At 52.2% G+C, this 23,447-nt stretch overlaps 1 protein-coding gene across 1 annotated transcript in view; it reads left to right on the top strand.

The window, feature by feature from the left end:
• The first annotated feature begins 15,728 nt into the window (after nt 1-15,728).
• HTR7 (5-hydroxytryptamine receptor 7) overlaps nt 15,729-23,447 on the top strand; it is a 73,714-nt gene continuing 65,995 nt past the window's right edge. The window contains exons 1-4 of the mRNA XM_029059883.1: nt 15,729-15,808; nt 17,299-18,014; nt 18,286-18,482; nt 18,612-19,069. Coding sequence (XP_028915716.1) covers nt 15,729-15,808; nt 17,299-18,014; nt 18,286-18,482; nt 18,612-19,069 — 1,451 coding nt within the window. The remainder of the gene's footprint in view (nt 15,809-17,298; nt 18,015-18,285; nt 18,483-18,611; nt 19,070-23,447) is intronic.

Genomic DNA, 23,447 nt, shown 5'->3' with positions numbered 1-23,447 from the left:
TTCAATTTGCCACCCAGATCATTTTTCTAAAAAAAATGTTCTGCATGCATCTCCCCACTCTCCAAAAGCCTCCATTGGTTGCCCATCCTCCTCTGCATTAAACAGAAACTCCTTTTATTTGGTTTTAAGGCACTCCATCAGTTCGCCCCCTCATACCTAATTTTGCTCATCTCCCACTACAATCTAAGCCCACACACTTGACTCCTCTGATGCTAACCTATTTACTGTACCTCGATCTCATCTCTCTCACGGTCCACCCCTTTCTCACATCCCACCTCCCCCTTCATATCTGACAGACCACCACTAACCCCTTCTTTTAAGCCCCACTAAAAACATATCTCCTTCTGGAAGCCTTCCCTGACTCATCTCTCATTTCCTCTCCCTACTCACCCTCCCTTCTGCATCTCCTATGTACCCCATGAGCATTTTATCCCTTAATACTCATCCCACCTCAGGCCCTTCGGTGCTGATGGACATATTTTTACACTCTCCTCTAGACTGTAAGCTCAATGGGGGAAGGGAACGTGTCTACCAACTCTGTTATATTATACTCTCCCAAGCGCTTAGTACTGTGCTCTGCACACAGTAAACACTCAATAAATAGAATTGATTAAAACACTACAGGGACAAATACATAGACAAAAAACAAAATCAGCAGGGTTCTCTTGCTAGAGAAACAAAATATCCAAGGATAGAAGCTGCTTCCCCTAGCTGTAATTTATTTTATGGCCTGTCTTTCCGGTCTGTATTGTAATCTCTTGGAGGGCGGGGAACTTGTCTAGCAACTTAGTTATATTGTACTCTCCCGAGCACTTACTACAGTGCTGTGCCCGCATCAAGCATTCGCTAAATACGATTGATCAATTGATTAACTTGGAAAAATTTAGGAATGCTTCCTGTGTTCCTTGCTCTTTGCTTTCGTGTGCTGAGCATATCAACCACTAGGTTGTGCTCAGGCACCGCTCATCTTTGAATACACAAAGTAGGGAAGACAGTATTTAACCATCTGTCCTTCGGCTGACTTCAAAAATCCCCCTTTGGGACAATAAATGATTTTTTTAAAAGGAAGCGATCAAAAGAGAAAGAAGCAATGCGTCGCTCAGCATTCAGCATGAGGTGAAGATGACTTGGCAACAAATAATCAAATAATATAAATTGGAAGAATCAACTTTAGCTTCAAGCTTATGTAAGGGCAGCCATTTCAAATGAAAGGAAAATCATTAGATTGCGTGTGTGTAAGAGATCAGTAGACCTTCCAATTTTCTGTACAAGTTAGAAAGATGCAGGAGTTCTCCTCCCTTACTTTCTTTTCTCCCTTTCTTCTCTCCCTTTCTTCTCTCCCCTTGTCACTCTTCCGCTCTTATCAACTCTCTGGTGATCTAATGCTGTCTCCCTCCTTTACCTGCCTTTGTCCATACTGTCCCTTCTCTGGCGCTGTCCTCCTGCCTCTCTCCGATCTGTTCCTCTTATCCCAAATTCGTGATTCTTATTTCCACTTCTGATTCTCCCTTCTAACCACCAATGGGTGCTCCAGCCATCTTTTGTCCCTCTCTGGGTCCCACTTCTCTTTTGATCTTGTAATTGCTTTCCGAGTCCCTGACTATGGCCCATCTCCTTCTCGGCATGTCGCCCTCTCTCTGGTATTATTATTGTCTTTGTCCCTTTTCAGTGTGATTTACTCTATCACGCTCTTCCTCTCCTCTTCCCTTGACTGCCCTCTCTTTCCATTGCTATGTCCTCTGTCCCCTCTCTCTGTCCCATTTGTCTCTCCGCAAGCCCTCTACTCTTTTTCGCTGAGCCTCACTCTCCCCAGTTAATAATAACAATAACAATAATTGTGCTATTTGTTAAGCACTTATCATGTGTTCTGTGTTTGTTAAGCATTTACTCAACTACCAGTATCGTTACTATGTGTCAAGCACTTGATGAAGACTGAGAACCCCACGTGGGACAACCTTATGACCTTATATCTACCCCAGTGCTTTAGAACAGTGCTTGGCACATAGTATGCTCTTAACAAATACCATCATTATTAGTAGTAGTAGTAGATACAATCCCTGTCCTGCATAGGGCCCACAGTCTAAGAGAGAGGGAGAACCAGCATTTGCTCTCCATTTTACAGGTGAGAAAACTGAGGCACAGAGGAGCTGAGGCAGTGAGGCTTTTCTGATCAGGATGATGCAGAAATGGCACATCTCTCTCCCACCCAACCCTGGGGTCTACCAACCTGGCAAGTTGTTCGGATTTGTTTAGATTTTTATCCAAGGTCACACAGCAGACGAGTGGCAGAGTCAGAATTAGAACCCTGGACTCTGATTCCCAGTCCAATCCTCTTTTCCCTCTGCCATGCTGTTTTACTCAATCGATCAATGGTATTTATTGAGCGCTGGGGTATTTACAAGCTAACCAGATTAGACCCAGTCCATGTCCCACATGGGGCTCACAGTCTTAATCCCCAGATGAGGTAACTAAGACACAGAGAAGTTAAATGACTTGTCCAAAATCATGCAGCGGACAAGTGACAAAGTCGGGATTAGAACCCACATCTTTCTGACACCCAGGTCCGGCTCTGTAAGGCTGTAGAGTCAGTTAGCCCTTCACAACCTGGCCAAGATCCACCCTTTCTTCTCCATCCAAACTGCTACCACTTACGTGGCTCAGGGGAAAGAACCCGGGCTTGGGAGTCAGAGGTCACGGGTTCTAATTCCGGTTCCGCCCTTGTCAGCAGTGTGACCATGGGCAAGTCACAACTTCTCTATGCCTCAGTTACCTCATCTGTAAAATGGGGATGAAGACTGTGAGCCCTACTTGGGACAACCTGATTACCTTGTACCTACCCCAGTGCTTAGAACAGTGCTTGGCACATAGTAAGCACTTAACAGATACCAACATTATTACAATCATTCATCCTATCCCAACCGGATGACTGCTTCCAGCATCCTTTCTGACCTCCCAACCTCCTGTCTCTCCCCACTTCAGTCTATACTTCATTTTGCTGCCCATCTTATCTTTCTACAGAAATGCTCTGGGCATGTCACCCCACTCCTCAAAAACCTCCAGTGGTTGCCAATCAACCTTTGCATGAGGCAAAAACTCCTCACCATTAGCTTCAAAGCTGTCCATCACCTGGACCCCTCCTACCTCACCTCCCTTCTCTCCTTCTACAGCCCAGCCTGTACACTCCAGAGAAACAGCGTGGCTCAGTGGAAAGAACCCGGGCTTTGGAGTCAGAGGTCATGAGTTCGAATCCCAGCTCTGCCACTTGTCAGCTGTGTGACTGTGGGCGAGTCACAACTTCTCTGTGCCTCAGTTACCTCATCTGTAAAATGGGGATTAAGACTGTGAACCTCATATGGGACAACCTGATTACCCTGTCTACCCCAGCGCTTAGAACAGTGCTCTGCACATAGTAAGCGCTTAACAAATACCAACATTATTATTATTATTATTATTACTCCACTCCTCTGCCATTAACCTCTTCACTGTGCCTTGTTTTTGCCTGTTTCACCGTCAACCCCTGGCCCATGTCCTACCTCTGGCCTGGAATGCCTTCCCTCCTCAAATCCACCAATCACACTTTCCCCTTTCAAAGCCCTACTGAAGGCTCACCTTCCCAAATTAAGCCCCCCTTTTCCTCAGTTCTCCCTCCCCTCCCCATCGTCCCGACTGGCTCCCTTTCCTCTACCTCCTTCCCCCCCCGCCCGCCTCCCCACAGCACCTGCTTATGTATGTACAGATCTATAACTCTATATTAATGTCTGTTTACTTGTTTTGATGTGTATATATCTATAATTCTAGTTATTTATTTGGATGCTATTGATGCCTGTTTCTAGTTTTGATGCCTGTCTCCCCCCTTCTAGACTGTAAGCCCATTGTGGGTAGAGATTGTCTCTATTGCTGAATTGTATTTTCCAAGCGCTTAGGAAAGTGCTCTGCACACGGTAGGCGCTCAATAAATACAACTGAATAAATAAATGAATAAGTGGATCGAATTTATTGAGCACTTATTGGAAAGTTTGTAATAATAATAATAATATTGGTATTTGTTAAGCGCTTACTATGTGCCGAGCACTGTTCTAAGCGCTGGGGTAGACATAGGGGAATCAGGTTGTCCCACGTGGGGCTCACAGTCTTAATCCCCATTTTACAGATGAGGGAACTGAGGCACAGAGAAGTTAAGTGACTTGCCCACAGTCACACAGCCAAGTGGCAGAGCTGGGATTCGAACTCATGAGCCCTGACTCCAAAGCCCATGCTCTTTCCACTGAGCCACGCTGCTTCTCTAGCACTGTAGACATGTTCCTTGTCCACAAGGGGCTTATCCAGAAGTCTTTTGGATCCCTGAATCTGCCCATGCTGAAAGAACCAAGGGGCTCACCAGGTTTGTGGACTAGAGTTTGTGGGCATGGTGAAGTTGGGGAGGGGAGATCCCTTCTCCCCACCTCTCCCCCCTCTCCCCGCCCCACAGCCCTTATGCATATATCTATAATTTTATGTATTTATATTGATGCCTGTTTACTTGTATTGATGTCTTTCTCCAACCTCTAGACTGTGAACTCATTGTGGGCAGGGATGGTCTCTCTTTATTGTACTTCCCAAATGCTTAGTACAGTGCTCTGCACGTAGTAAGCACTCAATAAATACAATTGAATGAATAAATGAATGGGCAGAAAGGAGGGATATATCTGCTTATCAGTTTCTCTCTCTAGAAAGAGTGAAAGGCCTGAAGGATAGAGTAGGGGCCTGGGAGTCAGAAGGACCTGGGTTCTAATTCTGGCTTCTACACTTGTCCTCTATGTGACCTTGGGTAACTCACTTAACTTCTCTGATCTTCAGCTACTTCATCTGAAAATGGGGATCAAAGCTGTGAGCCCCATGTGGGACATGGACTGTGTCCAACTTGATTAGCTTGATTGTCCAGTGCTTAGGACAGTGCTTGACACATACTCATTCATTCAATAGTATTTATTGAGCGCTTACTATGTGCAGAGCACTGTACTAAGCGCTTGGGATGAACAAGTCGGCAACAGATAGAGACAGTCCCTGCCGTTTGACGGGCTTACAGTCTAATCGGGGGAGACGGACAGACGAGAACAATGGCACTAAACAGCGTCAAGGGGAAGAACATCTCATAAAAACAATGGCAACTAAATAGAATCAAGGCAATGTACAATTCATTAACAAAATAAATAGGGTAACGAAAATATATACAGTTGAGCGGACGGGTACAGTGCTGTGGGGATGGGAAGGGAGAGGTGGAGGAGCAGAGGGAAAAGGGGAAAATGAGGCTTTAGCTGCGGAGAGGTAAAGGGGGGATGGCAGAGGGAGTAGAGGGGGAAGAGGAGCTCAGTCTGGGAAGGCCTCTTGGAGGAGGTGATTTTTAAGTAAGGTTTTGAAGAGGGAAAGAGAATCAGTTTGGCGGAGGTGAGGAGGGAGGGCGTTCCAGGACCGCGGGAGGACGTGACCCAGGGGTCGACGGCGGGATAGGCGAGACCGAGGGACGGCGAGGAGGTGGACGGCAGAGGAGCGGAGCGTGCGGGGTGGGCGGTAGAAAGAGAGAAGGGAGGAGAGGTAGGAAGGGGCAAGGTGATGGAGAGCCTCGAAGCCTAGAGTGAGGAGTTTTTGTTTGGAGCGGAGGTCGATAGGCAACCACTGGAGTTGTTTAAGAAGGGGAGTGACATGCCCAGATCGTTTCTGCAGGAAGATGAGCCGGGCAGCGGAGTGAAGAATAGACCGGAGCGGGGCGAGAGAGGAGGAAGGGAGGTCAGAGAGAAGGCTGACACAGTAGTCTAGCCGGGATATAACGAGAGCCCGTAATAGTAAGGTAGCCGTTTGGGTGGAGAGGAAAGGGCGGATCTTGGCGATATTGTAGAGGTGAAACCGGCAGGTCTTGGTAACGGATAGGATGTGTGGGGTGAACGAGAGGGACGAGTCAAGGATGACACCGAGATTGCGGGCCTGCGGGACGGGAAGGATGGTCGTGCCATCCACGGTGATGGAGAAGTCTGGGAGCGGACCGGGCTTGGGAGGGAAGATGAGGAGCTCAGTCTTGCTCATGTTGAGTTTTAGGTGGCGGGCAGACATCCAGGTGGAGACGTCCCGGAGGCAGGAGGAGATGCGAGCCTGAAGGGAGGGGGAGAGGACAGGGGCGGAGATGTAGATCTGCGTGTCATCTGCGTAGAGATGGTAGTCAAAGCCGTGAGAGCGGATGAGTTCACCGAGGGAGTGAGTGTAAATGGAGAACAGAAGAGGGCCAAGAACTGACCCTTGAGGAACTCCAACAGTTAAAGGATGGGAGGGGGAGGAGGCTCCAGCGGAGTAAGCACTCAACAAATACCATCATTATTAACAAACGGGGAACGTTTGCTAATTCTGTTGTACTCTCCCAAGCACTTAGTTTAGTGCTCTGCACACAGTAAGCACTCAATAAATACCATTGAGTGATTGATTGATTGAGACATTGGCCCAGCTAGATTGTTGCCTTCTCTGATCGTTACAAGTCTGATACCTGTGTTCAGACTGTGAGTCCGTTATTGGGCAGGGATTGTGTCTATCTGTTGCCGAATTGTACATTCCAAGCACTTAGTACAGTGCTCTGCACATAGTAAGCGCTCAATAAATGCTGTTGAATGAATAATGAGTGTGCAAGCAATCCATGCTAAATCTGCACAGCATGCACTAGTTCAAACATAAAGCAACTCCAATACACACATGCAGTCAGTCAGTTAATTGTATTTACAGAGTATTTACTTTGTGTAAAGCACTGTACTAAGCTCTTGGGAGAGTACAAGATAACAATAAACAGACAATAAACAGAAGAAGTGTGGCTTAGTGGAAAGAGCACGGGCTTGGGAGTCAGAGCTTGTGGGTTCTAATCCTGCCCCTATCACTTGTCAACTCTGTGACTTTGGGTCAGTCACTTAACTTCTCTGTGCCTCAGTTACCTCATCTGTAAAATGGGGATTAAGACCGTGAGCCCCACGTGGGACAACCTGATAACCTTGTATCTACCCCAGGGCTTAGAACCGTGCTTGGCACATAGTAAGCACTTAACAAATGCCATCATTATTATAACAGTGCCAAGATCCGCCCTTTTCTCTCCATCTAAACTGCTACCTTGCTGGTACAGTCTCTCATAATATGCCGATTGGATTATTGCATCAGTCTCCTTTTTGATGTCCCATCCTCCTGTCTCTCCCCTCTTCAGTTCTCTCCCCTCTTCAGTCCATACTTCACTCTGCTGCCCGGATTATCTTCCTACAGAAACGTTCTGGACATGTCACTCCCCTCCTCAAAACCTCCAGTCAACCTTCGCATGAAGCTAAAATCCTCACTCTTGGCTTCAAAGCTCTCCACCACCTTGCCCCCTCCTACCTCACCTCCCTTCTCTCCTTCTACAGCCCACCATACACACTCCGCTCCTCTGCCGCTAACTTCCTCACTCTGCCTTGTTCTCGATCGGCCCCTGGCCACATCCTACAGCTGACCTGGAATGCCCTCCCTCCTCACATCCACCAAACTAAATCTTTTCCCCTTTTCAAAGCCCTACTGAGAGCTCACCTCCTCCAGGAGGCCTTCCCAGACTGAGCCCTCCTTTTCCCTCTACTCCTCCTCCCCTCCCCATTGCCCCTACTCCCTCCCTCTGCTCTCTACCCCTTTCCCCCTCCCACAGCACTTGTGTATATTTGTACATATTTGTCTATTTTATTAATGATGAGTAAAATATATAATTCTATTTATCTATTTTGATGGTATTGATGCCTGTCTCGTGGTTTTGGGTTTTTTTGTTGTCTGTCTCCCCATTTTAGACTGTGAGCCCATTGTTGGGTAGGAATTGTCTCTATCTGTTGCTGAATTGTACTTTCCAAGTGCTTAGTATAGTGCTCTGCACACAGTAAGCACTCAATAAATATGATTGAATGAATGAATGAATGAATGAACATATTCCCTCTCCACAACGAGCTGACAGTCAAGAGTGGGACACCACCCCCCCCACCGACACACACAAATTTCAAGTGCTTAGTACAGTGCTCTGCACATAGTAAGCACTCAATAAATACTATTGAATGAAATTCACCAAGACCAACGCCTTCTTAATGAGATAAGCAGCAGTGGCAGGTTAAAATTAAATATGGCTTCAGAAGCCATAGAGAAGCAGCGTGGCTCAGTGGAAAGAGCACGGGCTTTGGAGTCAGAGGTCATGGGTTCGAATCCCGGCTCGGCCATTTGTCAGCTGTGTGACTGTGGGCAAGTCACTTCACTTCTCGGTGCCTCAGTTACCTCATCTGGAAAATGGGGATTAAGACTGGGAGCCCCACGTGGTTCAACCTGATTCCCTTGTGTCTACCCCAGCGCTTAGAACAGGGCTCGGCACATAGTAAGCGCTTAACAAATACCAAAATTATTAAATTATTATTATTAAGCCAGGAACCACTTCCCTAAATCCTCCTCCTTTTCTTCATCCCAGCGGTTCCAGAAAGTGCACCTCCCCCAGAAAGTCTTCCATGGTTCACTGGAGAGGTAATGTTTCTTTTTAGATAGTGGTTAATTACACAGTCAACCCTCAGTTACCTGGGCTAATAGAAAAGGAGAAGTGATATATGGCTAACTGAATAAATTGGGCCCCATTTCTGGGGGGTGATGGAAAGAAACAATTACTACTGCAGACGCTTGGTGTGATAGCGTGAGAGAAGACAGACTCCTCAACTGGTTGCAGTTCAAAGATCTGCTGCAGGCAAACCACAAAATCCATAATCCATCCTTGGAAAATGAAGCTCTCACATCCTCACTTCCTCATCTGTAAAATGGGGATTAAGACCATGAGCCCCAAGTGGAACATAGAGCAGCCTTCTTGCTGACCTCACAGCCTCCTGCCTCTCCCCACTCCAGTCCCTACTTCACTCTGCTGCCTGGATCATTTTTCTACAAAAAGTTCAGGACTTGTCACCGCTCCACCACCCCCCAAAAAAAACCTCCAGTGGTTGCCCATCCACCTCTTGAACAGTGACAGGGCATGTCACTCCCCTTCTCAAAAACCTCCAGTGGTTGCCTATCAACCTTCGCATGAGGCAAAGACTCCTCACCATTAGCTTCAAAGCTGTCCATCACCTGGCCCCCTCCTACCTCACCTCCCTTCTCTCCTTCTACAGCCCACCCCATACGCTCCGCTCCTCGGCCGCTCACCTCCTCACGGTCCCTCGTTCTCACCTGTCTCGCCGTCGACCCCTGGCCCACGTCCTACCACTGACCTGGAATGCCCTCCCTCCTCGCATCCGCCAAACTAACTCTCTTCCCCTCTTCAAAGCCCTACTGAGAGCTCACCTCCTCCAGGAGGCCTTCCCAGACTAAGCCCTCTCTTTCCATCTGCCCCTCCTCCCCTCCCCATTCCCCCTACTCCCTCCCTCTGCTCTTCCCCCTTCCCCTCCCACAGCACTTGTGCATATTTGTATATATTATTTATTACTCTATTTTATTAATGATGTGTATATATCTATTATTCCATTTATCTTGATGGTATTGATGCCTGACTACTTGTTTTGTTTTGTTGTCTGTCTCCCCCATTTAGACTGTGAGCCCCTTGTTGGGCAGGGATTGTCTCTGTTGCCGAATTGTACATTCCAAACACTCAGTACAGTGCTCCGCACATAGTAAGCGCTCAATAAATACGAATGAATGAATGAACAAAAACTCCTCACCACTGGCTATAAAGCACTCTATCACCTTTTCCCCTTCTACCTCACCTCACTGCTCTTTCTACAACACTGTCCACACATTTTGCTCCTCAAGTGCTAACCTTCTCACTGTGTCTTGATCTTGCCTGTCTTGTCACAAGACCCCCATAACCCACGTCTTGCCTCTGGCCCGGAACGCCCTTCCTCCTCTATTACAACAGACAACCACTCTCCCCCACTTCAAAGCTTTATTGAAAGCACACCTCCTCCAAGAGGCCTTCCCAGACTGAGCTTCCCCTTTTAATAACAATAATAATAATGTTGGTATTCGTTAAGCGCTTACTATGTGCCGAGCACTGTTCTAAGCACTGAAGTAGACACAGGGGAATCAGGTTGTCTCACGTGGGGCTCAGAGTCTTCATCCCCATTTTCCAGATGAGGTAACTGAGGCACAGAGAAGTGAAGTGACTTGCCCACCGTCACACAGCTGACAAGTGGCAGAGTGGGATTCGAACTCATGACCTCTGACTCCAAAGCCTGTGCTCTTTCCACTGAGCCATGCTGCTTTTCCCTCTGCTGCCTCTCTGCCCCCCCTTCACCTCCCCTCAGCTAAGCCCCCTTTTCTCCCCCTTTCCCTCTGCTCCTCCCACTCTCCCTTCCCCTCCCCTCAGCACTGTGCTCGTCTGCTCATTTGTATATATTTTTATTACCCTATTTATTTTGTTAAAGAGATGTACATCCCCTTGATTCTATTTATTGCTATTGTTTCTGTCTGTCCGTCTCCCCCGATCAGACTGTAAGCCCGTCAATGGGCAGGGATCGTCTCTATCTGTTGCCGAATTGTACATTCCAAGCGCTTAGCACAGCGCTCTGCACATAGTAAGCGCTCAATAAATAATAATAATAATAATGTTGGTACTTGTTAAGCACTTACTATGTGCCGAGCACTGTTCTAAGTGCTGGGGTAGACACAGGGGAATCAGGTTGTCCCACGTGGGGCTCTCAGTCTTAATCCCCATTTTACAGATGAGGTAACTGAGGCACCGAGAAGTGAAGTGACTTGCCCAAAGTCACACAGCTGACAAGTGGCCGAGCCGGCATTCGAACCCATGACCTCTGACTCCAAAGCCCGTGCTCTTTCCACTGAGCCATACTATTGAATGAATGAATGAATGACTGTGAGCTCATTGTGGTCAGGGAATGTCACTGTTTATTGTTGTACTGTCCTTTCCCAAGCACTTAGCACAGTGCCCTGCACACTTAAGTGCACAATAAATACAACTGAATGAATGAATCTTCAACCTGATTAGCTTGTATCTACCCCAGTGCTTCCTACAGTGCCTAGCACCTAATAAGCGCTTAACAAATACTACAATTCTTCAGAGCCTTATTGACATCACATCTCCTCCAAGAGGCCTGCTCCGATCGAGCCCTCTTTTCCCAGACTCCCTCTCCCCTCTACATCCGTCTATGCATTTGGCTCCATGCCCTTTGGGCATTTAGTATTCACCCAACCCTCAGCCCCACAGCATTTCTGTATACAGCCATAAAGTATTTATTCATATTAATGTCTGTCTCCCCCTCTAGACTGTAAGTTCCTTGTGGGTAGGGGACATGTCTATCAGCTCTGTTGTACTGCACTCTTCCAAGAGCTTAGTAAAGTGTACTTCCACCCGGTAAGAGCTCAATAAAGACCACTGATTGACTGATTGGTAACTTCCAAGTCTTAGAGAGCCAGGCCTGGGAGTCAGAAGGATGTGGGTTCTAATCCTGGCTCTGCCACTTGTCAGCTGTATGACTTGGGGCGAGTCACTTAACTTCCCTGAAGCAGCGTAGCTCAGTGGAAAGAGCACAGGCTTAGGAGGGAGGGGTCATGGGTTCTAATCTCGGCCCCGCCACCTGTCAGCTGTGTGATTTGGGGCAAGTCACAACTTCTCGGTGCCTCAGTTACCTCATCTGTAAAATGGGGATTAAGACTGTGAGCCTCACGTGGAGCAACCTGATAACCTTGTATCTACCCCAACGCTTAGAACAGTGCCCGGCACATAGTAAGCACTTAACAAATACCAACATTATTATTATTATTAGTTACCTCACCTATAAAATCAGGATTAAGACTGTGAGCCCCATGTGGGGCACGGATTGGGTCCAATCTGATTAGCTTGTATCTACCGCAGTGGTTAGTACACTGCCTGGCATGTAGCGAGTGCTTAACCCAATGCCTTAAAAAGAAATCCATCCCACATACTTCACTCCTCTAATGCCAACCTACTCAGTCTACCTCGATCTCATCTTTCTCACTGCTGACCTCTGGCCTGGAACTCCCTCGCCATTCACAACCAAAAGATCACCATTCTCCCCATCTTCAAAGCCTTACTAAAATCATATCTCTTACAGGAGGCCTTCCCTGACTAAGGCCTCACTTCCCCTACTGCATCACCTTCCTTTTGAGTGGCCTACGCTCTTGGGTCTGTACTCCTTGTGCACTTTGATATTCACCCCACTGCAACCCTGCAGCACCATCGATGATTTACATTAAATTAACTAACTCCTTAATGAAGCACTGATTGCCGCTAAATCTTAAACTCTTTGTGTCAGGGATCATATCAGTTCTATCGAATTCTTCTCTTAGTACAGTGCTCTGCACACAGAAAGTGTTCAGTAAAGAGCTTTGATAGAATAGTTGATTTAACACACTTGGTTTAATATCTATCACAGCACCAAGCATCACAAGTGCTGTGGTTGCTCCAGGTGAGATGAGGGCTCAGCCCTCAAGGCTAAGCACGATCAGATCTTTGGATTTTAAGGGCAGGAGAAATAGTTCAGGACTCAACCACTCTCTTAACTAACGCTGGGATTCTGTCTTGCATGGGAAGCAGAGAGGATCTGTCACTGCTAGGGTTACACACTGGGTCTTCGATCCTTTGATATTTTGTTCCTCTAGCAGGAGATCCGTGCTGATTTTGTTTTTCTGTCTCTGTCTTTGTCTCTGTTGTGTTTTAATCAATCGTATTTATTGAGCGCTTCTTGTGTGCGGAGCACTGTACTAAGCATTTGGGAGAGCACACTGTAACAGAGTTGGTCGACACAATCCCTGCCCATGGAGAGTTTAAAGTCTAGAGGCTGCTGTGTGTCTCCAGTTGCTTCTCTCAGTTTATGCTCTTAGACTGTGAGCTCCATCAGGGTCAGGAACCACATATCAAATTCCCATCTCTGGAGTCAGTCAGTCAATCAATCATTTTTATGGAGCACTTACTATGTGCAGAGCACTGTACTAAGTGCTTGGGAGAGTACAATATAACAATCTAACAGACACATTCCCTACCCACAACGAGTTTACAGTCTAGCGGGGGAAACAAACATTAATATAAATAAATTACTGCTATAATTACAGCTATATGCTTCTCTCTGATCTCCCTTCCTCCTGTCTCTCCCCGCTCCAGTCTATTCTTCATTCCGCTGCCCGGCTCATCTTCCTGCAGAAACGCCCTGGGCATGTCACTCCCCTCCTTAAAAAACTCCAGTGGTTGCCTATCAATCTCCTCACGAAACAAAAACTTCTCACTCTGGGCTTCAAGGCTCTCCGTCACCTTGCCCCTTCGTACCTCTCCTCCTTTCTCTCTTTCTCCTGCCCACCCCGCACGCTCCGCTCCTCCGCCGCCCACCTCCTCGCCGTCCCCCGTTCTCGCCTATCCCGCCGTTGAACCCTGGCCCACGTCCTCCTGCGGTCCTGGAACGCCCTCCCTCCTCACCTCCGCCAAACTAATTCTCTTCCCCTCTTCAAAACCCTACTTAAAGCTCACCTCCTCCAAGAGGCCTTCCCAGACTGAGCTTCCCCTTTCCCCTCTGCTCCCTCTGCTGCCCCTCAACCCCCGCCCCCCACCTCCCCTCTGCTAAGCCCTCTTTTCCCCCCTTTCCCTCTGCTCCTCCCCCTCTCCCTTCCCCTCCCCTCAGCACTGTGCTCGTTCGCTCAATTGTATATATTTTCATTACCCTATTTATTTTGTTAATGAGACGTACATCACCTTGATTCTATTTATTGCTACTGTTGTAATGAGATGTTCATCCCCTCGATTCTATTTATTGCTATTGTTCTCGTCTGTCCGTCTCCCCCGATTAGACTGTAAGCCCGTCAAGGGACAGGGACTGTATCTGTTGCCGATTTGTCCATTCCAAGCGCTTAGTACAGTGCTCTGAACATAGTAAGTGCTCAATAAATACTATTGAATGAATGACTATGCACAAGTGCTGTCCCCTCTCAGGATCAAACCTCTATTAGTCTCGGCTCCTGGAGGGAGAGTCGAGCAGAGGTCTGCCTATTCCATTCCTAGCTTGGCCAGTGGCTACAAATCTGCTACAAATCAAAACTCACCTGTGCTGGGCAGCGGCAGCATGGGAGAGAGTCCAGGGCAGAGACTCAAGTTTATTACGTGGAAGAAGGCAAAGGGAAACCACTTCCTTATTTTTACCAAGAAAACTCTAAGGACCCACTACCAGAACGGGGCTGGGAGGGAGGGAGATGAATAAAGGGAGCCAGTCAGGGTGACACAGAAGGGAGTGGAAGAAGAGGAAAAGAGAGCTTGGGAAAAGTCTCTTGGAGGTGACGCATGCAGTAAGGTTTAGGAAAGCAGCGTGGTTCAGTGGAAAGATCATGGGCTTGGGAGTCAGAGGTCATGGGTTCGAATTCCAGCTCCGCCACTTGTCAGCTGTGTGACTGTAGGCAAGTCATTTAACTTCTCTGTGCCTCAGTTACCCCATCTGTAAAATAGGGATTAAGACTGTGAGGCTCACGTGGGACAACCTGGTTACCCTGTATCTACCCCAGCACTTAGAACAGTGCTCTGCACATAGTAAGCGCTTAACAAATACCAACATTATTATTAGCACAGTGCACGGCCCACCGCATACACTGAATTTTTCTTAAAGCGTTTATGAAGCGATTACTATGTGTCAGGCCACTTACTAAGGATGAGGATCTTACTGAGGTAGATATGTTAATAAAGTTGGACCCAGTCCCCGTCCCACACAGGGCTCACGGTCTTAATCCCCATTTTTCAAGATGCGGTACCCGAGGCACAAAGAAGTCAAGCGACCTACCGAAGGTCACCCAGCAGACACGTGGCAGAGCCAGGATTAGAACCCATGTCCTTTTGACTCCCAGGCAGGTGCTCTATCCACTAGGCCAAGCTGTTTCTCGAGCAATACTACTACTATTATTATTATTACTGTTACTATTCCCACCAAGTGGCCCCACTGCAGTGATACCATTTAATTTATCGTGAGAGGGAAAAGAAACAGCCAGTGAATCCATTATAATAATAATGATGGTATTTGTTAAGCGCTGACTATGTGCCGAGCACTGTTCTAGCACATAAGAAAGTCAATCACTTCAAGACCCCGCTCCCTCTTTGTCCCGACAACTCAATCACTCCAGTTCTCCCAGGCAGTCCTTCCACGGGATGGGGAAGCCTCTTCCTGCCCGGGATTCCAGGGAACCCAGATCATTCCCCAGTGACCCGGCAACCAACTCTACATCATGCTCCCCCCGGGCTGAAGCGTGGGGGTGGCTGAGCTAATCCGGCATCTCCCCTGAAATCCCGGGAATTGCGGTCTCAGTGATCGGGGAGAGGAATGGGTGTCCGGGTCCCAGGAAGACACAGTGAAACATTTTAGCCATGCTTTTATTGACGGCGATGACGCCTAGGTCACAAGAAGATGCCTTGACGGGAGAGACCCTCTTATTCCCAAGGAAATATAGGAGGTGGTCAGAGGAGCAAACTTCTTGGAAATTTAAATTTAGAGGCCTAAAATTGCGCCGTCCCTAGATGAGGCAACTTGGGAAAAAAGAAATGTATAATAGAAAGAGGATTATTTGCATAGAAGTGCCCTTTCTACGTCCTGCGTCGGTTTTAGACAGGAGGGAGGTTTACGGCGTAGCCGGGAAAGAGGAGACTGTGAGCGCGTTGTGGGCAGGGAATGTCACTGTCGTTGTATTGTGCTTTCTCAACCGCTCAGTACAGTGCTCCGCACAAAGTAAGGGCTTATAAACACAATCGAATGAATAAGAAACGTGTACGCGAGGCAAAGCTGCAGTATGAAAGGGAGCGCCGCGAGAGGGACGCACAGGAAAAAGTCTCGTAAAGAAACAACGAACTAAGGGAATGTGATTTACTTTTCCTTTAACCCTCCTCTGTTCCTCTGTCCCCAGAGGAGCTGCCAGGGATACTCTGTTCTGTAAAGTTCTGCCATGCCCACACACGTACACGCGCACACACACAGAAAAAAGAAAGAAAAGAAAAAAGAAAAGAAAGGAAAAGAAAGCGGATTGGAAAGGGACTTCTGAGGATCTCTGGAAGGGGCTTCGCCCGGTTTGATTAAAAACTCTAGAAAAGCGAGTGAATCAGAGAGGGAGCAGAAGCCTGAAGGCTCAAAGTGTTCAAAGTGCGGGAGTAGAAAGATAGAATTTGCGGGGGGGGGGGGACATCTCTAGGAGCAGCGCTGGGGTAGTGTTGGAGCAGAGCGGGGGCAGTGTAGGGGCAGCGCGGGGGGCAGTATAGGGGCAGCGCGGGGACAGTATAAGGGCAGCGCAGGGGGCAGTATAGGGGCAGCGCGGGGGGCAGTATAGGGGCAGCACGAGGGCAGTGTAGGGGCAGCGCGGGGGGCAGTATAGGGGCAGCGCGGGGGGCAGTATAGGGGCAGCACGAGGGCAGTGTAGGGGCAGCGCGGGGGGCAGTATAGGGGCAGCGTGGGGACAGTGTAGGGGCAGCGCAGGGAGAGGTAGGGGCAGCGCGGGGGCAGTGCAGGGACAGTATAGGGGCAGCGCGGGGGCAGTGTAGGGGCCGTGTAGGGGAGCACTGCGGGGGGTGGGGGCCGCTGGCCGCTGGAGGGGTCGGGGGCGGGGGGGACGGTCCGGGCAGGCGGGAAACCCCGCGGAGGCCAGAGCGGGGAAGACTCGGCAGGGTGGAGGGAGGCCCGACCCAAGCGCAACCTAAGGGGCAGCGGGGCCGGGCGGGACCCCGCTCCGCTGGCCGGTGAGTGACCGGCCCCGGCCGGACGTTGCGGGGGCGGGACAGGGGCTGGCAGGGTGGCTCAGTGTGTGTGTGGGGGGGGGGCGGCAGGGGGCAGGAAGGGAGGGGCAAAAGACCCCCCGGGCTGGGACAGTGAGGGGGAAGCCCCCGGGCTGGCAGAGGGGGAAAGACCCCCCGGGTTGGGGCCGAGGGAAATAGGAAGCCCCCGGGCTGGGACGCCGGGAAGACCCCAGGTTGGGGGAGGACGAAGACCCCCCCCGCCCCCCCCCCCAATCCCCCGCTCGGAGAAATGGAGAGACCCCCCCCCCGCCCCCGGAAAGGAGAGGTGGGGAGAGGGGGAGCCCCTGGGATGGGGGCAGGAGGAGCGACTGTCGGATCGGTGGGGAAGGGAAGAAACTCCGGGGGAAGGAGGAGAGCCCCCCCCCCCCGCCCCGGGCTGGAGAAGGGGGTCCCCCCCGCCGGCCTCGGGGAGCCCAGGAGAGAAGGGGAGGAGAGGAGGAGAGGCGGGGTAGAGCGGAGCAGAGCAGGGGAGGGGAAGGGAGGGGAAGGGAGAGGAGGAGAGAGGGGAGCAGGGAGGCGGGCGCGCTCTCCGGCTCCAGGCGGCCGAGGCTGCGGGCGCCCCGCTCGTCGCCCCGCTCGTCGCCCCGCACCCCGGCCCGCACGGAGCCCGGGCGGGGGCCGCCCGCACCCCCGGGCCCCCCGCCCCCGAGCCCCGGGAGCACGGCCCGCCCGGGGCTCGTCCGGCCGCCTGCGGGCCGCTGCCCGGACCGGGGTCCCCGCTGCCCGCGGGGGTCGGGGAGACGGGGCGCCGCCGCGGGGGCCGCCCTGCCGGGAGGGGGCGCCGCTGCTCTGCGGGCTGCCCTGCCGGGAGGGGGCGCCGCTGCTCTGCGGGCTGCCCTGCCGGGCGGGGGCGCTACCGACCCGGGACTCTTGCCGGGTGTGCTGGGAGGCGCGGCTGCGCGGGGTGCCCTGCCGGGAGGGGGCGCTACCGGACGGGGGGGGGGGGCCCGCTGGGCGGGGGGCGCTGCCGCGTGGCGTGCCCTGCCGCGAGGGGGCGCTTCCGGGCGGGGGGCCCTAGTGCGTGTGGTGGGAGGTGCCGCCGCGCGGGGTGCCCTGCCGGGAGGGGGCGCTAACCGCGAGGGGAAGGGTGCCCCGCTGGACGGGGGGCGCTGCTGCGTGGTGTGCCCTGCCGGCAGGGGGCGCCCCCGAGCGAAGTCGCCCTGTCGGGGGAGGGTGCTGCTGCGTGGTGTGATCTGCCAGGAGGGGGCGCTGCCGGGAGGGAGTGCCCTGCCGGGCGGGGGGGCGCTGCTGCGTGGTGCGACCTACCGGGAGGGGGCGCTACCGAGCGGGCTGCCCTGTCGTTAGGGGGGGGGGCCCAGCTGCGTGGTGTTCCCTGCCGGGAGGGGGCGCTACCGAGCGGGGTGCCCTGTCGGGAGGGGGCGGGGGGGGGGCCCCTCTGCTGCCCGGTGTGATCTGCCAGGAGGGGGCGCTGCCGGGAGGGCGTTCCCAGTCGGGCGGGGGGCGCTACTGCGTGGTGTGCCCTGCCGCGAGGGGGCGCTACCGAGCGGGGTGCCCTGTCGGGGAAGGCGGGGGGCTGCCGCGAGGGGGCGCTACCGGGCGAAGCGCCCTGCCGGGAGGGGGCGCTGCCAGGAGGGGGCGCTACCAGGAGGGGGCGCTACCGGGCGAAGTGCGCTGCCGCGAGGGGGCGCTCCCGGGCGAAGTGCGCTGCCGGGAGGGGGCGCTCCCGAGCGAAGTGCCCTGCCGCGAGGGGGCGCCAGGGAGGGTGTTGCCCCTCCGTGCGGGGTGTCCGCGGGCGGCGGGGGGAAGGGTCAGCGTGGGCTGCAGCCTGGGGTCGCTGCCCCTCCCGCCCCCGCCCCCGCCCCTGCTCCTGCCGCTGCTCCTGCTCCTGCAGGCGCCCGCGGGCTGGGCGGGGGCGGGGACGGGGATGCCGTCGGCCTCCCGGTCCCCGCGGCCGGCGCGGCCGCCTCCGGGGGTCCCGAGCTCGGCGGGTCCCGGCGGGGGCAACGCGTCCCGCTGCGGCTGGGGCACGGAGCCGCACGGGCCGGCCGAGCGGGCGGCGGTGGGGGCCGTGCTGACGCTGCTGCCGCTGCTGACGGTGGCGGGCAACGGGCTGGTGGTGGCCGCCGTGTGCTGCGTGAAGAAGCTCCGCCAGCCGGCCAACTACCTCATCGTGTCCCTGGCCCTGGCCGACCTGTCGGTGGCCGTGGCCGTCATGCCCTTCGTCAGCGTCACCGACCTCATCGGCGGCCGCTGGGTCTTCGGGCGCCTCTTCTGCAACGTCTTCATCGCCCTGGACGTCACCTGCTGCACCGCCTCCATCCTCACCCTCTGCCTCATCAGCATCGACAGGTCGGGGGCCGTCGACGGGTCGGGGGCCGTCGACGGGTCGGGGGCCGTCGACGGGTCCGGGGCCGTCGACGGGTCGGGGGCCGTCGACGGGTCCGGGGCCGTCGACGGGTCGGGGGCCGTCGACGGGTCCGGGGCCGTCGACGGGTCGGGGGCCGTCGACGGGTCGGGGCCGTCGACGGGTCGGGGGCCGTCGACGGGTCGGGGGCCGTCGACGTCCGCTCCCATTCAATGACACCGCGGGGATCCGTTAAGCGCTGACACCGTGCCGAGCACCGTTCTGAGCGCTGGGGGAGACCCGGGGTCATCAGGTGGTCCCACGTGGGGCTCCCGGGCTTCGTCCCCGCTCGACAGAGGAGGCAACTGAGACGCAACCGATAATAATGGTATTTAAGAGCTTACTAGGTGCAGAGCACTTCCTAGACCCAGGGTCATCAGGTGGTCCCACGTGGGGCTCCCAGTCTTCATCCCCATTCGACAGAGGAGGGAACGGAGACACAGCCAATAATAATAATGGTATTTCTTAAGAGCTTACTAGGTGCAGAGCACCGTTCCAAGCGCCGAGGGAGATCCAGGGTCATCAGGTGGTCCCACGTGGGGCTCCCGGTCTTCATCCCCATTCAACAGATGAGGTCACTGAGGCCCAGAGAAGTGACCGGTCCACAGTCACACACCTGACAAGTGGCAGAGCCGGAATTCGAACCCACGACCTCGGACTCCCAAGCCGGGGCTCTTTCCACTGAGCCCCGCTGCTTCTCTATTTCTTAAGCGCTTACTATGTACCGAGCACGGGTCTAAGCGCTGGGGGAGATACAGGATAATCAGGTTGTCCCACGTGAGGCTCCCAGTCTTCATCCCCATTTGACGGATGAGGTCACTGAGGCCCAGAGAAGTCACTGGCCCACAGTCACACGGCTGACACGTGGCAGAGCAGGGATTCGAACCCATGACCGTGCTCTTTCCACTGAGCCACGCTGCTTCCCTATTTATTGAGCGCCTACTCTGTGCAGAGCACTGGACGAAGCACTTGGAAGGGACGATTCGGCAACAGAGAGAGAGAGACCATCCCGGCCCAACGATGGGCTCACGGTCTAAACGGTCTTGAAGCCAAGAGTGAGGAGTTTTTGTTTCGTGCGGAGGTCGATAGGCAACCGCTGGAGGTTTTTAAGGAGGGGAGTGACAGGCCCAGAGCGTTTCCGCGGGAAGATGAGCCGGGTAGTGGAATGAAGAATAGACTGGAGCGGGGAGAGACGGGAGGAAGGGAGATCAGAGAGAAGACTGACACGATAATCCAGTCGGGATATTATGAGAGCGCTTACTGTACGCAGAGAACTGTAGTAAGCACTTTAGGAGAGTAGAGTACAACAGAGTTGGTAGACGTGTTCCCTCACCACCGGGACTTTAGATTAGCCTAGATTAGATCAGTCCGATTAGACCGTGAGCTCGTCATTGGGCAGGGACGGTCTCTATCTGTTGCCGAATCGTCCGTTCCAAGCGCTTAGTCCAGTGCTCTTCTTACAGTTGGCGCTCAATAAATGCGATCGAATGAATGAATGACCCGTTTAGACCGTGAGCCCGTAATTGGGCAGGGGTGGTCTCTCTCTGTTGCCGACTTGTCCGTTCCAACGGTTCAGTCCAGTGCTCTGCACCTAGTAAGCGCTCAATAAATACGATTGAATGAATGAATGACCCGTTTAGACTGTGAGCCCGTCGTTGGGCAGGGATGGTCTCTCTCTCTGTTGCCAAATTGTACATTCCAAGTGCTTAGTTCAGTGCTCTGCACATAGTAAGCGCTCAATAAATACGATTGAACGAATGAATGAACCACCGCTCCGACAACACCCACTGTCCGCCCTGCCCACCTCCAAACCCACCCACTCCCCCCAGGACCTCCCGCTCATTCCTTCACTCGCCCTCGAGTGAAGCAGCGGGGCTTAGTGGCAAGAGCCCGGGCTCGGGAGTCAGAGGTCATGGGTTCTTATCCCGCGCCTGCCCCTCCTCAGCTGTGTGACTTTGGGCCGGTCACTTCACTCCTCTGGGCCTCAGTGACCTCATCTGGGAAATGAGCCCGTCATTGGGCAGGGATTGTCTCTGCCCGTTGCCGAATTGTACATTCCAAGTGCTTAGTCCAGTGCTCTGCACACCGTGTAGAAGCAGCGTGGCTCAGTGGAAAGAGCACGGGCTTTGGAGTCAGAGGTCATGGGTTTGAATCCCAGCTCGGCCACTTGTCAGCTGTGAGACTTTGGGCAAGTCACTTCACTTCTCGGTGCCTCAGTTACCTCATCTGTAAAATGGGGATTAAGACTGTGAGCCCCACGTGGGACAACCTGATTCCCTTGTGACTACCCCAGCGCTTAGAACAGTGCTCGGCACATAGTAAGCGCTAAACAAATACCAACGTTATTATTAAGCACTCGATAAATACGAATGAATGAATAAAATGGGGATGAAAACTGTGAGCCCCAAGTGGGATAAGCTGATGACCTTGCATCTATCCCAGTGCTTAGAACACTGCTCGGCACATAGTAAGTGCTCAACAAATGCCATTATTCAGAGTCAGGGGTCATTCATTCCTTCAGTCGTCTTGATTGAACGCTTACTACGTGCAAGCGCTTGGAATGGACAGTGAGGCGATGACCTTGTATCCCCCCACCCCAGCGCTTAGAACAGCGCTTGGCACATAGTAAGCGCTTAACAAATGCCATTCTTCAGAGTCAGGGGTCATTCGTTCCTTCAGTCGTCTTGACTGAGCTCTATGTGCACGCTCTTGGAATGGACAACGAGGTCATAAATTCTAGGGATTGTCTCTATCTGTTGCCGAATTGTCCATTCCAAGCGCTTAGTAGAGTGTTCTGCACATAGTAAGCGCTCAATAAATAGGCTTGAATTAATGAATAATCCCCATTCCGCCACGCTCATTCATTCATTCATTCAGTCAATCGTATTGATTGAGCCCTTACTATGTGCACAGCTCTACTCAGCGCTTGGAATGGACAATGAGGTCGTGAGTTCCAATCCCCGCTCTGCCACTTTCATTCATTCAATCGTCTTTATTGAGCGCTTACTATGTGCAGAGCACCGTACTAAGCGCTGGGAATGGATAATGAGGTCATGACTTCGAATCCCCACGCCTCCACTCTCACGCATTCATTTGTTCAATTATATTTATTGAGCACTTACTATGTGCACGGCACTCTACTCAGCAATGGGAATGGACAATGAGGTCGTGAGTTCTAGGAATTGTCTCTATTGCTGAATTTTCCACTCCCAGTGCTGAGTAAAGTGCTCTGCACATAGTAAGCGCTTAATAAATACGATTGAGTGAGTGAAGAATCCCCATTCTGCCACTTTCATTCATTCATTCATTCATTCAGTCGTATTTATTGAGCGCTTACTATGTGCAGAGCACTCTACTCATCGCTGGAAATGGACGATGAGATCGTGAGTTCTAATCTCCACTCTGCCACTTTCATTCATTCAGTCATTCAATTGTATTTATTGAGCACTTAGTATATGCAGAACACTCTACTAAGCGCTTCGAATGGACAATGAGGTCGTGAGTTCTGATCCCCACTCTGCCACGGGGCAGCTGGGTGACTTTGGGCAAATCGCTTCACTTCTCCGGGCCTCAGTGACCTCATCTGCAAAAGGGGGATGAAGACTGGGAGCCCCACTTGGAACAACCTGATCACCTTGTATCTATCCCGGCGTTTAGAACGTCACTTGGCACATAGTAAGTGCTTATTTTCAGCGCTTAGAGCAGTGCTTGGCACATAGTAAGTGCGTAACAAATGCCATCATTATTATTATTTATTGAGCGCTGACTATGTGCAGAGCACTGTATTAAGCGCTTGGAAAGTACTATTCGGCAACAGATAGAGACAATCCCTGCCCAACGACGGGGTCACAGCCTAGAAGGGGGGGAAGAGACAACAAAACAAAACAAGTAGACAGGCATCACAAGTAAACAGGCACTCAAACGCACCGGGAAAACTCAGACACCCAGAACTTACTAAGAACAAGGATAACGATGGTGTTTGTTAAGCGCTCACTATGTGCCAAGCACTGTTCTCAGCGCTGGGGGACGGGGGGATACGAGGTACTCAGGTGGCCCCACATGGAGCTCACAGTCTTAATCCCCATTTTACAGATGAGGAAACTGAGGCGCAGAGAAGTGAAGTGACTTGCCCGAGGTCACCCAGCAGGCAAGTGGCGGGGCCGGGATTAGAACCCATGACCTCTGGCTCCCAAGCCGGGACTCTTTCCACTGGTATTTGTTAAATGCTTACTCTGTGTCGATCATTGTTCCAAGTACTAGGGTAAATAAAAAGATAGTCTAGTGGAGCACAGACCCTGTCTTGTCCCACCTAGGACTCACGGT

This window comes from Ornithorhynchus anatinus, chromosome 3 (assembly GCF_004115215.2).
Source record: "Ornithorhynchus anatinus isolate Pmale09 chromosome 3, mOrnAna1.pri.v4, whole genome shotgun sequence".
Taxonomy (NCBI): domain Eukaryota; kingdom Metazoa; phylum Chordata; class Mammalia; order Monotremata; family Ornithorhynchidae; genus Ornithorhynchus; species Ornithorhynchus anatinus.
The sequence above is the reverse complement of the archived record's forward strand: the minus strand, read 5'-3'. Positions and strand labels throughout refer to the sequence as shown.